General features: G+C 36.3%; 1 protein-coding gene across 1 annotated transcript in view; it reads left to right on the forward strand.

The window, feature by feature from the left end:
• Positions 1 to 5,873, forward strand: part of TEX15 (testis expressed 15, meiosis and synapsis associated) — a 44,397-nt gene extending 38,524 nt beyond the window's left edge. Inside the window, exons 7-8 of the mRNA XM_036458310.2 lie at positions 1,396 to 1,454; positions 4,442 to 5,873. Coding sequence (XP_036314203.2) covers positions 1,396 to 1,454; positions 4,442 to 5,729 — 1,347 coding nt within the window. The 3' untranslated portion in view covers positions 5,730 to 5,873. The remainder of the gene's footprint in view (positions 1 to 1,395; positions 1,455 to 4,441) is intronic.
• The last annotated feature ends 11,251 nt before the right edge of the window (positions 5,874 to 17,124 follow it).

A 17,124-nucleotide genomic window follows, 5' to 3' on the forward strand; every position in this document is an offset into this window, starting at 1 on the left:
GGATTAAGCACAGGGCATGTGCCCTGAAGAGAAATCCAACCAGTGACCTTTTGGTGCTCAACCAACCGAGTCACACTGACCAGGGCAGGAAAGATATTTTTTAAAAGGTGATTATGAAGATATAGAAGTCCTACATAAACATATTTTACTTAACAAATTTTATACAGCATTTTCTGTGTGCCTGGCACTGTTATAATATTGTATAAATATTAACTTTTTATTATTCACGAAAGCCTTATGTAGGCACTATAACTTTATTATTTAAAGGTAAGGAATCTGAGGCATAGAAAAATTAAGTAACTTTCCCAATGTCACGGTTATTATTAGATGGGAGAGCACAGATGTAAAACCAGGCAGTCTATACTAACAAGTGGCCCTATTTTGCTCTCAGAAGCTTCTCAAAAATTTTCAAGAATTCCCCAATTGAAAAGCAAAGAAAAAGCCTATATATAAAATGAAAAGTAGGATTCTTTCTCAGTTTACTCTAGTTGTATTCATTATGACATTAGTTCCAGGGACTAGGCAATTAATCATTATATATTAGCTGTGTTTATAGGAAAATGCATAATAAGAAACCAGTTTATAAATATACTTCCAAAATACAAGAACACAAGTTGTATATTCTACATGGAGTAAAAAGAGGGGGATACTAAAAAGGTGTGATAAGTAATGAGAAGAAAAGAAAAAAAGAGAGAGAGAAAAGGTTTATTTGCTGATTCCATGGATTAGTATAGACCAAAGCCTTACTTTAAAGGGGGGAAAATGTTATCACCTGAGTGTAAAAAGGAAGAGGGCATATAAGTTATGGAAAATAACATGAGCAAAGACACAATGCTTATTAGCCTATTTTGAGAAATGAGTTTAAAATTAAGTCTGGAACAAAACAAAACAAAAATTAGTGAGCAAGCTAAAGATGGACAAGATTGTTTCAAATTATGAAATGTCTTAAATATAGGCCTACATAGTTTGGACTTAATTCTGTACATATTGAAGGATAGTGCCCCATGGAACTGTTTTGTAAGTTATGTAAAGGTAGAGATTCTGAGTATAGTTAGAAATAAGTCATCCAGAGCCTAGATGTTTTAGAGAATAAGAAAGGAAAATCCATGTTTGAAAGACATTACTTACAATGGGACTTGTGACTGCTTTGTATTTCAGAAAGAGGAAGCAGTGGTAAATGGACTCCCAGGTTTGTTATCAAGTGTGTATCTCCAAACATTAACAAAATATGGGAAGTCCAGCAGATTCACTGCTTTTCAAAGGGGAGGTTCATTAATAAATGTAGTGCTGGTGCATTTTAGATGATGACAGAACAAGCAATTGCAAATATCTGATATTAAGATGATAAATATTTATACCACCAATGAGGCTTTATTTTGTATGTTTTAAACACAGGTTAACAGGAAACATATCACAAAAATCAACAAAGAGAATGCAACGTCCCAGCATCCAAGGTAGGGATTGCCATCAACCCTATCTGAAGAAAAATTAAAATTGAGCACATATTAAGGAACAAGACTAAAACATTTATTTATATACCTGAGTTGGGTCATACATGTAATTTAGGGAACAAGAGTAAGCTAAGAAGGGAGAGTTGGCGGTTTCAGATTATGCAGTTTATTAAGTAAGGCCTAAAGAGTTTAAACTTTACTCTGTAAGTATTGAAGGATAGTGTTCTGTAAAATGTTTTTTCAATGCTGTAAAGGGTAAGAAGATTCTGAGTACAGTTAAAAGTTTTACATAATAAAAAAAAAGTAAAATTCATATTTTGACAAGACATTACTTAAAGGATTGATGGGACTTAGTGACTGGTTTTACTAAAAACAGCATAAAATAATAGGATATGTGATTAGATTGAGTTTTTTTAAACATGTGGACTGTACAGACCAGTCACATTTCAAAATTGGTTGTAAAGATATAAAATGCCAACTTATATTACTAAGTGGGAGCCTTAGTCATAGACAAACACGTATTATTAATATGCCAATGTTTTCTAAAAGGATGTTTTAATACTACATGATACAAAGAATATGGCTTCAAATAAAGCCTAACTCTATGAACTGAATTGTATTTCTTAAAATCTCACTATATTATTTATATTTTTCTTATTTTGACATGAAGTGGCACCATTGGACTTGTTGATCATCTCTTGTTTGATTCAACGCTGTAAGATTTTCAGTTTATGATAAGCTTCATTTTCTTTCATTTTTTTATTTTATGAAGGAGAATGAATAATATAAAATAAAAAAGATATGCATCCTTACTTCTGTCTCACTTGGTTTTGCTTTTTCTTTTAAATATTTTTTATAAGGTAGGCCGCACTTTTTTAAAAAATGTATTTTTTAATTGATTTCAGAGAGGAAGGAAGAGATAGAAATAGAAACATAATGATGAGAGAGAATCATTGATTGGTTGTCTCCTGCATGCCTCCTTTTGGGGATCAAGCCCACAACCCAAGCCTGAAACCCAAGCTTGTGATCTCCTGGTTCATAGTTGGTGCACAACCAAAGAGCCACACCAGCTGGGCTAAACATAGTTTTTTATTGATCTTTAGAGAGAGAGGGAGAAAGACATCCATCAGCTGCCTCCTACACACCCCTGTCAAGGATTGAGCCTGAAAACCCAGTTTGAACCCACAAACCTGGACATGTGCCTTGACCAGAAATTGAACTGGTAAACTTTCAGTGCCTGGGAAGATGCCCAGCCAACTAAGCCACACCGGCCAGGTCAGTTTTGCCTCTTTAAATACAGCATGTTAGCCTGGCTAGAGTGGCTCGATTGAGCATTGTCCTGTGCAAAAAAGAGTTGTCAATTCATTTCTGTCATCACACATGCCTTAGTTGCGGGTTCTGTCTGTAGTTGGGGCACTTGCAGAAGGCAGCCAATAGGTATCAGGTCTCTCTCTCTCTCTCTCTCTCTCTCTCTCTCTCTCTCTCTCTCTCTCTCTCTCCCCCTCTCCCTCTCCCTCTCCCTCTCCCTCCCTCCCTTTTCCCTCCCTCCCTCCCTCCCTCCCTCCCTCCATTTCTCTTCTTCCCTCTCTCCCTCTTTCCCTTCATCTCTCTAAGCATGTACTCAGATGATATTTTTTTTAAAAAGATTTTGTTAAAAAAGATAAATATGGCATTTTATTTCCTGGCCCAATTCTATAATTATCTTGCTCTTGATAACTACTTATAGGTGGTATTTGCCACTCAAAGAATCAAATTTTGTTTCACTTAGCAGGAAACTGAATTATAACATAAGGTTAACAAAGGGTGCTATCTTTATGGAAGAATGCTCTCTAAGAGAATACATAAAAGGATTAGATGATGCAAGCAGCTGTCAGTCTGTAAGGTCAAGGCATCACTTAAACATCATTGGAAATGCAATAAAGTCAAAATTGTACTTTTTGTGTCAAAGTATTGAATGGGGTCGGATGATGATCTAGGTTGACATTAAAGTGCCTGTAGTAAGTAAAATGTGGAGCTTTTAGTTTCATAAATGGAATAATAAATTCAAGGCCAAAGATTAATTTCTCTTGATTCTGGAGGAATAGTTACTTTTTTTTCTTTTCAACATGTTCTTTTCCAGATGTGATTAAAAAAACTTGATGAGACACAAAATAATTATATCTATAATAACCTGTGGAACTGTATTAACTGTTTTGGCTCTATACATTCCCATAATAGATTCTTCCTTCAGCCTACTTGAAACTGTGTAAATGTATGTAGGAATGCAAAGGATATTAAATTGGAAGGAACTTTGGAGGTCTGCTTTTCCTATTCTCAATCTTGAAAAAACTATCTTAGCAGTTAATGATAACAGAAGATATTGGGGGCCAGGGCACATCTGGTAATTCTCCAGTATAGATAGCCACGGGTAAGTAAAGAGGATTGTCAATAGATTGGAGGTAGCCAAAACCAGTTTGGCTCAGTGGATAGAGCGTCAGTCTGCAGACTAAGGGGTCCCAAGTTCGATTCCGGTCAAGGGCATGTACATTGGTTGCAGCACATCTCTGGTGGGGGTGTGCAGGAGGCAGCTGGTTGATGTTTCTCTCTCATCAATGTTTCTAGTTCTCTATCTCTCTCTCTGGAAAATCATAAAATATATTTTTAAATAGATTGGAGGTATATGAATTAGGAACTACATAAAATAAAATGAGTAGTGATGCTTTTCTACTTCTGAAAGCCTCAATCAGGAAATGTCCAAAGCATAAAATAATTCTTTACAATATTTGGAAGCACAGTATATTTTCAAAATATATATTTGAAATGTGGAGTATCTAGATTCAAACCAAGGTAGTAAACTGGGGAAATATGTTACTTCTATACTACCAGTAGAAAGAGAAAGTGTTAATTAATCTTAAGAATCTCTTCTCCCGAATAAACATTTCAAATATATTTATCTTAAAATTTTGCAACTGTATATTTAAAATTGTTTTTATGTATGTTTCACTTGATAGGACCACAAGATCTCATCCCGAAAGTGAAAGCGAGATAGGACCGAGTTCATCTAACAACCAGAGAAGAAACCACAGATCTCCAAAAAAGGTTGAAATGCAAAGATCACTTCCTGTCTCACCTCTGCCTTTAAAGAACTTAAAAGACACTGGCATGTTGAAGTCAGAGGGAACAATAGATTTAACTAACATTTCATCTGCTACTTCAGAAGATTTCACTGGACAACAGGGGGATGTAAATAGCATGAAGAAAGGAGATGTGACTTTTAGGGCTGCTGAAACAAAAAGCGATAAGAAAGAATGTTCTTTTGTAACATGTGACCAGGAAAATGTAGATGGCACCTTCTCAAAAGACCATGAGACACCTTCAGAGACATTACTTGACAGTTCCCCAGGTCCCTCAGATGTAAAGCCAGGCACTGATGTGGCTGCTCTTCTGCCTAGTGCATCAGCCCTCTCAAAGTCTGTTCTCTGTTTTATGAGGGATAGCCTTGACAATTTAGAAATGAATGACACTGTTTCTGAACTTCAAGAGAATGAAATACAAAATCCATCTATTACAAATTCTACAGGCACTCATTCTCCAGAACCTATATTTATCCGGAACAAAATACCTGCCCCAAAAATAAATGAAGCACAACCTGCAAAAACTGAGTCCAAAGAAAGATATATGAAAGATACATTGAATTGCAGCACTGCACCTGTTGAGACAGCTGAGAACACAAGCCTTACTGTCAATCAAACAGCCGAATACTCTCTTTCTGAACAACAGAAAAATGAAAATTCCAAAGTACTAACTCAGAATGCTGCCAGATACCAGAATGAACTGCCACAGTCTGCGAGTACCCCGATATACAATTCTTCTGAACACTCATTTGGAACTTTAAATCCTTCCTATGCGTGGTGTGTGTATCATTACAGCAGCAGCAACGGCAGTTCCATTACCCAGACATACCAGGGCATAACATCATTGGAAGTACAGCCCCTCCCTCCTGAGATGTTGACTGCAGTTCCAAGTACTCTCCAAAATACACATTCTAATCGTTCGTCCTCTCAATATTTTGGCTACTTTGCTGGGCGGCCACAAGCATGTAGCTTGATGCCAGCAAATATGTGTTTCCCACCTCAGATGCCTATTTCTTACACTGTTCAGCAGCCAGCTTTTCCACAGTACACTTCCTATCAACCGTTACCACAAGCTGCATACCCTTACCCTCCTCATTCAGGTGTGCTGCCACAAGTTCCTCGGACTCACGGTGAGTGTCACAAGTGGGAATGCTGGCGTCATTGAGTCTCTGCTTTTATCTTCGTATATTTACAAAAATGGAATTTACAGCAAGCAGTGGTACATAGCAGTCATTTTTCTGTGCAGATGTGTAGAATTGTTCAAATATCAGACAGAATTAAATTATGTTGTCAGTTGAAAAACCTAGTTGCCAAAAGATGGAAGAGAATTGTTAATCTCATTAATATGTTCTCCAACAAAACCCAATTTACAGGATATCATTAAGAAAAGTATAGTTAACTCATACTATGAAATGTGTTGTAACCGTTAAAGGGCTTATTAACGTTTTTGATGGTAGTTTTTAGAACCATGTCATAAATTTACCTTTATAACCAAGGAAATGCATATAAATGAAGTACACCAACATTTCAACTTTTGTCTGCCACTGAGTGATAAAATTTGAGGTGTGATGAAAGTGTTTTTCTGTATTTTTCCATTGGGAACATATATTATTTTAATAAGTGGAGCAAAAACAGACTAAAAAAACCAGGGTGGAAAAAGAAACTTCAATCAGATAAAGCAGTCTTTCTCTTTCTGTCTGTATTCTAATATACTATCTTGGCAAAAGTGAAAATGAAGTTAATTGAGATGTGTTGACAGAACAGCTTGGTAGTTTGCCACTAGAAATTGAAAAATGTTTTCTTAAATTCAATTCTATTTGTAAAATATCATAATTGTAATATAGTTTTTTAATTAAATTGAAAAATATATATTTACCAGAGTTAAAGCAAAAGTTTAAGACAATAATTCTACAAAAACTAGTTATCCACTACCACCCAAATATTCTACCATTAGAAGTAAAGTGTACCTTTATTTTTTTTAAATAAATCTTTATTGTGCAGATTATTACAGTTGTTCCTCTTTTTCCCCCTCATAGCTCCTCTCCACCCGGTTCCCACCCCACCCTCTGCCCTTACCTCCTCCCCACTGTCCTCATCCATAGGTATACACTTTTTCCAGTCTCTTCCCGCACCTCCCATGCCCCTTTCCCCCCAAGGATTGTCATTCCACTCCCTTTCTATGCCCCTGGTTCTATTATAATCACCAGTTTATTCTGTTCTTCAGATTTTTAATTCACTTGATTTCTAGATTCACTTGTTGGTAGATATGTATTTGTTGTTCATAATTTTTATCTTTACCTTTTTCTTCTTCTTCCTCTTCTTAGAGAATACCTTTCAGCATTTCATATAATACTGGTTTGGTAGTGATGAACTCCTTTAGCTTTTTCTTATCTGTGAAGCTCTTTATCTGCCCTTCAATTCTGAATGATAGCTTTGTTGGGTAGAGTAATCTTGGTTGTAGGTTCCTGCTATTCATCACTTTTGAATATTTCTTGTCACTCCCATCTGGCCTGCATAGTTTCTATTGAGAAATCAGCTGACAGTCATATGAGTGCTCCCTTATAGGTAACTAACTGTTCTTCTCTTGCTGCTTTTAATATTCTCTTTCTGTCTTTTGCCCTTGGCATTTCAATTATGATGTGTCTTGGTGTGGTCCTCTTCGGATTCCTTTTATTTGGGGTTCTGTGTGCTTCCTGTACTTGTAAGTCTATTTCTTTCACCAGGTGGGGGAAGTTTTCGGTCATTATTTCTTCAAATACGTTTTCAATATCTTGCTTTCTTTCTCTCTTCTGGCACCTCCATAATTCGGATGTTGGTATGCTTGAAGTTGTCCCAGAGGCTCTTTATACTATCTTCATGTTTTTGGATTCTCTTTGATTTTGCTTTTCTAGTTGGGTGTTTTTTGCTTCTTTGTATTTCAAATCTTTGACTTGATTCTTGTGATCCTCTAGCCTGCTGTTGGATCTCTGTATATATATATTTTTTAAGATTATTCTTTTTTTAATATATTTTATTGATTTTTTACAGAGAGGAAGAGAGTGGGATAGAGAGTTAGAAACATTGATGAAAGAGAATCATCGATCAGCTGCCTCTTGCACACCCCTTACTGGGGATGTGCCCGCAACCAAGGTACATGCCCTTGACCGGAATCGAACCTGAGACCTTTCAGTCCCCAGGCTGATGCTCTATCCACTGAGCCAAACTGGTTTCGGCTGTATATTATTTTTTATTTCAGTCATTATATGCTTTAATTTCTAGTTGGTACTTTTTCATATTCTCGAGGGTCTTGCTAAATTTATGGGCCTTTTCTAGAAAATTCTTAAAAAACCTTATAACCATGGTTTTGAACTCTATATCCAGTTGTTTGCTTTCCTCCATTTCTTTCATTTGTGATCTGTTTCTTTGTCTCCACATTTTGGCTGCTTCCCTGAGTTGATAGAGTGGCTTTGTGTGCTAAATGTCCTATAGGGCCCAGTGGCTCATCCTCCCAATTACCTGAGGTGGACACTCTTGGTGCACCCCTTTGTGTGCTGTGTGCACAGTCTTGTTGTAGTTAAGCCTTGATTGTTGTTGGTGTCAAAGGAGGAATTGACCTCCAGGCCAATTGGCTGAGAGGATCAGCTATGTCTACACTGGGAGAACAACTGTACTGAAGACACCTTTATAAGACAAGATTGCAAAGCCTCTGTGCTCAGCTTGGATGGGGCAAGTATGGTGAAGCAGACAGTAATGACTTCCCATCAGCCCTGCCCTAAGAGACCCCCTGAGTCTCAATGTCCCATGGTAATCGCTGCAATCACCTCTGAGGGAAAGCTGCCCTCAAGTTTTGCCTGCTGCCAGACAGACTAGTTTCTCCCCAAATGAGTCTGGGTCCCGAGAATCTCACCCAGAACTGGAGTTCAGAGCAATCGGGAGCTTTTGTCTCCCTCCCAATTGAGAAAGCCAGCCGCATACTCAGTTACCAGCCCTCTCCCATGTGCCTTTGTACCTCTGCCTTCTGCAGCTCCTCTGAGTCTCAGTGTGCTTTTCTCTTTCCTTCTAGTTGTAAAACTTCCACTCAGCCAGCCTTCCTGTGTATCTGGATGATGCCCATTTTGTCTTTTAGTTGCAGTTTTGAAATTGTTGTATGAGGCAGCAGTTTAGGTGTTTACTTGGTTTCTTCGGTAAAATGTATTTTTAATAAAATTAATCTCTTAGTGTGTTAAACAGAGAAATGTAAGAGAATATCTTTTAAATGTAAAAGTTGTTTCTCCTACATTTTCTTATAAGTTAATAAGTAGAAAAAAACTAATTGAATTAATTTATCTCATTCGTCTGATTTAGACAAGTAATATCCTATTAACAATTCTATTTCTTTTTTTTAAATATATTTTTATTGATTTTGTACAGAGAGGAAGGGAGAGAGTGAGTTAAAAACATCGATGAGAGAGAGTCATCGATCAGCTGCCTCTTGCACACCCCCTACTGGGGATATGCCCACAACCAAGGTACATGCCCTTGACCGGAATCGAACCCGGGACCTTTCAGTCCCCAAGCCGACGCTCTATCCATTGAGCCAAACCGGTCTCAGCTCTATTTCTTTTTTATTATTAATTTCTTTATTGATTAAGGTATCACATATTTGTTCTCAACCCCCCATTCCAATCCCCACTCATACCCCCACCCCCCTATTATCCTTGACCACTGGTTAGGCTCATATGTGTGCACATAAGTCCTTTGGTTGATCTCTCCCTTTTATCCTCTCCCTCCCTTTGAGGTCCAACAGTCTGACCCATGGCTCCTTATCTCTGGGTCTGTTCTTGTTCATCAGTCTATGTTGTTCACCATTTCCCCTAGATGAGTGAGATCATGTCCTACTGGAAATATACTTATAACAATCTTGATTTTTATAACAATTCTATTTCTAATTTAAAAATCTGATCAGGGCAGCATAGGGGAAATTGTCAATATTATAATAACTATGTATGGTAAGAGATGATTACTAGACTTACCATAATCACTTCATAAGGTATATAAATGTCTTAGCACTATATTGTAAAGCTGAAACTAATATAATATTGTATGTCAACTATAATTTAAAAGTGAATTTAAAAATAAAGAAAAAAGAAGCAACCTCTGACCTAAGGGAGTTTAACAAACAAACAAAAAAGAAATTTGGTCACTGGAGGACCTCTGCATTGGAGTTGACACTGGCACCTAACACCTATAGGATAAAATTCAAATTAGCTTGGAGTGCAGGGCCCTTCACAGTCCAGGCTCTACAGTATAGCCTCATCTCCTACCACTTCTACCTCTGAATGACAGCTAGTATTGAGCTCCTAACTGTTCTCCCCTGTGACATTTTTTCTTGTCCTCCCATAGTACTCTTTGTGTACACGTCTCACACGATAAGACATGTGAGCGTTGTGTGGTGTTATAATTGTAGATGTATCTTTCCCTTCCCCCTCTACTCCACAAAATGAATTGAAAAAAGTACTGGCAATTTTTCACCAAAAAACAGAACCTGAAAAAATCTCTGAAGGAAGGGAAAAAGAAACAGGAGTGGGGCTGGAAGAGTATATGTTCTTTTTTGGCTAATTTGACACATTGCATAACATTGAATTTTATTGCTGCTGCTGTAATGATAAACACACCAAGCATGGATGTGGCAAACCTATGAATTAAAGTAGGCATCTTGAATGTAATTGTTTCATAAAGTTTCTCATAGTTTGAGCTTTCTTGTGTTCTTAGTTAATTAAGCTCTTTGTGGTACTAAAAAAGATATATCTCTGGAATCAAGTCTAGCTTTTAGTCTCAACATTTTAAAAATATATATATTTTATTGATTTTTTACAAAGAGGAAGGGAGAGAGATAGAGAGATAGAAACATCAATGAGAGAGAAACATCAACCAGCTGCCTCTTGCACCCCCCCACCGGTGATGTGCCCGCAACCAATGTACATGTCCTTGGCCGGAATCGAACCCAGGACCTTTCAGTCCCCAGACCGACGCTCTACCGCTGAGCCAAACCGGTTTCGGCTAGTCTCAGCATTTTTAATGGTTACCTCTTTGGTTATATTAGTCAAGTAAAAATAAATTATTATCTATTTATTATAGTATCCAAAAGTAACTCTAAAAATAGTAGGAGGCACTATAAGCCCATTATTAGTTTTCTGATAATCCCACACTGATAGAAACTACATATTTCTGAAGGTATGAAAATCCTTGTGACCCACTTCCTGTTTGGTTTTGTCCATAACACTTGAGTTCAGCACCATAAATGGAACTAAAGGGAGGGACTAAGTGAGCCCTGTGTGCCAGACACATTGCATCCTTTATCCCATTTAATCCTAAACAAGATACCTGAGAAAGATGTAGATGCTGTTCTTTCGCAGATGAAGAAACTTCTCCTTGGGGAGCCTTAAATCAGTCTGTCAGATCCCATCCCTCGTAAAGGGCAAATGTGCAGTTTGAACTTGGGCTCTAACCTAACTCATGTCTTTCTACTGTACTGTTATGTGCTATTTAGTCTGCATCTTTAACTTATCTCAAATCTCTATGGGTTTTTATCTTCCAGTTCCATGGCAACAACAAGAACCCTTCCAGCAAGGACTCTGAAACAGTCTTCTGACTACTGAAATAAAGGAGATTTACAAGTTTTTCCAACTGTATTTTGCTTGTGTACTTTTATGTTAACATTTTAAATATAGGTGAGGGTGGTAGGAAACATAAATCACGTGGCCTTTATACAATAGTTAAATGCAACATATGCAATGGGAAAAAATTTCTCATATCCAAAATACCAGAATTATTCCCACGCTGTTATTTTAGTTAACACCGTACTGGGCTATTTTCACTACCTACCTAGCTATCAAAAACATTAACAGTATTTGTTGAAGTTTATTTTTTGAAATGTTGCTATACAGCTGTTACAATTATATAAAGATTTTCTTTGAGATTATGCTAATGGAATAAGGAGAGTTAAATATAACATTTACTATGATTAAGGTTAAGCAGAAGTAGTAAAATCTTTAAGAATTTTGTTCCTGATATTTTTGGTACATTGTTTAAGGTATGCCATTTAACTTAGATTAAAATAGGATTTTTTTTTTTTACTTGAGTTGGTTTTCAAAACAATAATTTTATAATTCTTGACATTTTATGTAATTTATAATTTTACTAACATAAAAATTCCTTTAATTTCAATATCTTCTCATTTTTACTTATACAATACAATAGTTTTGCATATTTTCAGTGTTTGTCTCTGAGAAGAGATTTCTAAAATTTGTTTGAAGCAGGTTTATTTTATTATATTAAAACTCAGCACATTTTATACCTTTTTCCATAAGAGCTTTTTCCACAAAATATTCTATCTTTTGATTAGTGGTATTTTAATAATTTAAATAATCAAACAGGAGTACAAGTTCTTTTTTTTCTCTCAACATGCCACAAAAGTAAAAAGTGCCTTAATAATGATTGTAGAACAACTGGGGTGTAGCATATAACTATGGTCTTTAGCAATCTTTCTATAAGATCCCAGTCAGAAAGTCAGAAAGATTCCTCACAGCTTGACAGACTTTTCTCATATGCTAGTGAGCCCTAAAATATGATAATAGATTTGTATTGGCTAAATTTAAACAGGTAGCAAACCTTCCGTTTTCTGTCAAACTTTTTTAGTTAGTATAGTATGTTACCTATATAACAGGTCTCGAAAGAGATTTAATTCAGCCATATTTATTGTAATGTTTCACTTCAGAAGAAAACTAAGAACCCCCAGGATAAGCCTTAGTCACATTAACCACTCTAACAAACAGATCTTTAAAAGGAAAAGCCAAGCAAAGAACTACACTAAAAGTATAGAGTTAAAGCAATGATTATCAAGGTAACATATCTTTTGTTCATCTTGTTGTTTTATTTGAAAATAGTTTGTAAAAATCAGAACTCCTGAACAGGTGTTAAAGCAATAATATTAACTGTTATTCAAAAAATGACTTTGCTTCAGCCATTTGATTTATACTTAGTTATAAAAATATGTTACATTTATTATTAAAAATATTTCTTTTAGTTAAATATTCTAAATAAGGATGCTTTAAACAGCCTTCAGATTCTGTTGATACTGTATTTGTGATATTTTTATTTCATAAGTTTGAATTAGTTCAAAAAAAGAAAATGGAAACAATCTTATCTGACCATTCAGTTATATTTAGAAATCTGTACTTTGAAACAGAACATGAAAAAAATGTGTTTTTTCAAGTATGTGTTTTGGTTCTAAATGTAAAAATAGAACAAATTAAAATTTGAGCTAGCATTATAAACGAAAAAATCTCTGGCTGTTTGTAAATATTATTGTTTTAGAACTTAAAACTTATCTGACTAAATTGAATTCAGGGGTGTGGGTGTGTTTTTTTTTTAGTTTCAGAGGGGTTTTTTTCTTTTTCTTTTTGTGTTTTTTTGGAGAAGAAGCAAATATGTGGATGGTCCTTGTATACATACTCATTACATGAACAACAACCCACAAGAACTGACTTAGAGGCTAAATAAACTACAGGAGCTCTCCTTCCACTCCAGCTGCTTTTGCCTTCATCTCCTCCTCCTTTCCTTCCCCCCCCCCCCGACCCCCCCCCCCCATCTTTACAAACTTCATTGCTGCCTGGAGTTTCCTAGGACAAGCCAAAGTCCCTGACTTCAATGCAGTGCTCATGTCAGCCAAGAGACAGGAGTAAGAAATTACATAAGTAATTTATTTCACATCCTGAGAAGTGATATATAGTCAACAAAACAAAGTAGTGGGATAAACACCGACTAGATGACACATAAGCTGAGATGTTCAGGGGAGGCCTTTTTTGAGGAGGTAATCAATCTTAACTTTCATATCTGTATAATTATATTACTCTGCCTGCTCTTAATATGCATAATGTAAAATGCCTCTAAAACGTGAGTTTTGAATCTAGCAAAAACTTAAGGCTATGCCCTCATTTTCCTAATACCTTAAGATTCCCCAAAGAAAAGTATTTTGGTAAAAAAATAAATAAGCTTTTAGAAACACAGGTAAATGTTTAAATACCAAGTGTATGTTATATTATCTTTTTAGCTTTAATTCATTTTGTAGGACAATTTCAGTGTCCTCTCATACACCTTTGTGATCAACATTTGTATATGACAGTGTATCAAAGCATATCCTCCTCACTTCTAAGTCATTTGAAATATATGCTTTTAAGATCTGTATATGCATTCAAAATTACTTTTGATTCAGGGCATTTCAGGCTAATTTCATCCCCAAAGACATTCCCTAAAGTAATGACAAGTTTTCCAAATAGAGTAAGGTTATATACTCTTTTCAATGGGGTAAAGTTTGGTGAGGGGGAGAATAACTTACATTCAGGCATATTAAATCTTTTTCTACAGGCATAGTTTGATTTTAATTCATATAATATTTCTTGAGTCAAATTCATATATTAATATTTCAGCCAGTTTAAAGGATAAATCCCCAGCTATTCATACAGCTTGAAAAACAGAATTGTGGAGGAAGAAAGTACTTTTATAAAACATCTTTTTTAATTAGTTCTAATGAATACAATTCTGAGAGCAATGACTACAGATGCAGTTGCTAATGAAAAGGAGCTGAGAAGGTAAAGGGTTGATTAGTAATGCAATGTGGAAAAAAAATTTAAAAGATTAATACAGGAAAGTTTTGTAAGGATATAAATCCTTTTTATTTCTTGGGGTATGAGTTCTGCTGGCTTCTTGATTATCTTATTTCTGAATTTCATAACCATTGAAGAATCCCTCTGGGATTTGTGAGAAGTCTCCTCCAAACCATTCTGTGGAACAGTTTGTCTCAGAATACACTGCATTACAATTTGTTGTCACAGAAAACTGCATTTATCATCGGATTTATAACTCCTCTTATTTTAAAATCTATTTTCCTTTATTGAGTAAGAATAATTTAGGTCTATGACAGAATCATTTCTCTCTTTTTTTAATGTTAGAATCTGTTTTGAGAAAGCTGGTCTAGTCGATTTATTGTTTGGTTAATTAAAGACTATATTTACATTTAGTCATCAATTGAACATCTGAGTTGTTCTGAAAGTATGCTATTGGTGTGTGCATCAACTAATCTTGATAGTATCCTCCTAAAGGGAAGTATTGTTTGCTTATTTTATAAATTCACTCATTCAGAAGGGTCTTTAAGATGTTTTTGTACCTCAAATCATCTTTGTGACCTTCATTTAATAGTTTACCATATTATTTGTTTGAAAAGACTGTCAGACCTGTCTTAAATCTCTTTATACATATTACTTGCATTTATTTGCTTTTGTTTTTAATCCTCACCAGAGGATATATTTTCCCACTGGTTTTTAGAAAGAGTGGAATGGACAGGGGGAGAGAGAGAGGGGGGGGGGGGGAGGGAGGGGGGGAGGGAGGGAGGGAGGGAGAGAGAGAGAGAGAGAGAGAGAAACATCAATGTGAGAGAGAGTTATTGATTGGTTGCCTCCCACACGCACCCGGACCAGTCCGAGATCAAGCCTGAAACTTGCGACCCTTCAGTCCCCAGGCCAATTAACCACTGAGCAATTGGCTAGGGCCTTGGTCGACAAACTGCGGCTCGAGAGCCACATGCGGCTCTTTGGCCCCTTGAGTGTGGCTCTTCCACAAAATACCACGGCCTGGGTGAGTCTATTTTTGAAGAAGTGACTTTAGAAGAAGTTTAAGTTTAAAAAATGTGGCTCTCAAAAGAAATTTCAATCGTTGTACTGTTGATATTTGGCTCTGTGGACTGATGAGTTTGCCGACCACTGGGCTAGGGCTTGCTTGCACTTTTAATTCCAAACATCAGTTTCTGTACCTGATACATAATCCCTTCTTCTGAAATGTGAACGTTGCAAAGAGCAATGCAGTTAATTTGGGATGTTTGCATGTTTGAGAAACAATTGCTCTGTGTGCATACAAATCGTTCTGGTTCCTCAGCTAAGATTATTTTAGTTACATTAAGAAGGGCATGTATTCTATTGGGAGTCATGCTAAATCAAGTAACTAATGACTCCTAATCCACTGACTCCCAGCCAAGGCGTTTTGAAACCACGCCTGAATATTAATGAAAACATCACTTTCCTCAAAATGGACTGACTCTTCACTTTTTTCTCTTCAAATGCTATATGGCTTATTGTGTTCTCTAGCATGAGTCGGGCTCTCTACCTTTCTTCTGTCCTTATTATTTTGAAAAGTATCCCCAAGACCACTTCTGTGACAATTTCCTAGAGCTACACTCACCCTCTTAATCTTTTCTCACCCCTCTTAACCTTGTTCACAGCTCAGCAATGCAAAATGAAGCAATGTTTCAAATATGCCACATTGAAAATGCCCACATAGAACTTGCTGAGTCAGCTATGTTACCTTTGGCTCTTCCACCAATTTTTTCAAGGTAAAAATATTAGGAGAGACTAAAAACTAATTTTCTTACTCTGCTTTCTGGGTTCTTGATCCAGAAATGTACAATAATAAAAAGTTTCTCCATTGTAACCCTGGTAATATCCATCAAAGGGCAAACTAAAAATAATCTGTGAGTGAATGATATCTCATCAGGAGTGTTTCTTTTGGATGTAACCCTCAGACCCCATATATTTCAATAATTTTCACCATCTGCCCTAATCTTGGGCCTTACAACCAAAGGACCCAGGTTAAAATCACATGTCATAGTCCACTGCAAGGTCTTTAGTCTGGAATGTTCTCAGTCCTTTCTTTTTATACAGTTAATTTATACAGTGTTCCTTAGGGTTTGTGTGATGTTTTCTCATGATTCTATCTTTGGCTGGACCCCTTTCCACAGTGAACAAATTACTACTAAGAACTAATAAAACTAAAATGTAGAACCAGAAGTAGGAAATCATTTAAGACCCAAAAACACAGCAAGGAAAATAAAATGGATTTGACCATAAAAGTTTCTATTCAAAAGAACTCCACAGAGAGATGACAGACTGAGAGAAGTTATTTACCACAAATAAAACTGACGGAGGATTTACACATAGGACATATGCCCTGAAATCAACAATGAAGAGAATATTAAGCATTCTATGATTTGAGTATGCAAATCACAGGAAAAGAAGCCCAAATGGTCAGCAAATATATGAGATGCTCAAAATAACTAGCAAAGCGGAAATGCAAATTATAAAACTAGAGGCCCAGTACACAAATTTGTGCAGAGATGGGATCTGGCTGGCCTGACCCCAATCAGCACAGATTGGGACTGGGCCTGTTGGGAGAAAGAGATGGTAGGAGGTTGGCCAGCCGGCCCCACCCCCTGATCAACTGGTTCACTAGCAGCAGTGGGCATCATAGCAAGCAATCATTATGGCATTACAGTTGCTGGCTTTTTATATATAGAGATACCACTTTACACGCATTAGAACAACAACAAAAACAAGTAATATTAGAAAAAGGGATGAAATATAGTGTATTCATATAGTTTAATACAGTATATCAGAGCATTAAAGAAAAAACCTCAGGCCCTCAAATGGCATCACCACTTGTGCTAGAAGCACGTGATACCAAACCTTTATTTGCAGTTTTGATTTTGATCTAAT

Source organism: Pipistrellus kuhlii, unplaced genomic scaffold, assembly GCF_014108245.1.
Source record: "Pipistrellus kuhlii isolate mPipKuh1 unplaced genomic scaffold, mPipKuh1.p scaffold_m20_p_3, whole genome shotgun sequence".
In the NCBI taxonomy this organism is placed as follows: Eukaryota; Metazoa; Chordata; class Mammalia; order Chiroptera; family Vespertilionidae; genus Pipistrellus; species Pipistrellus kuhlii.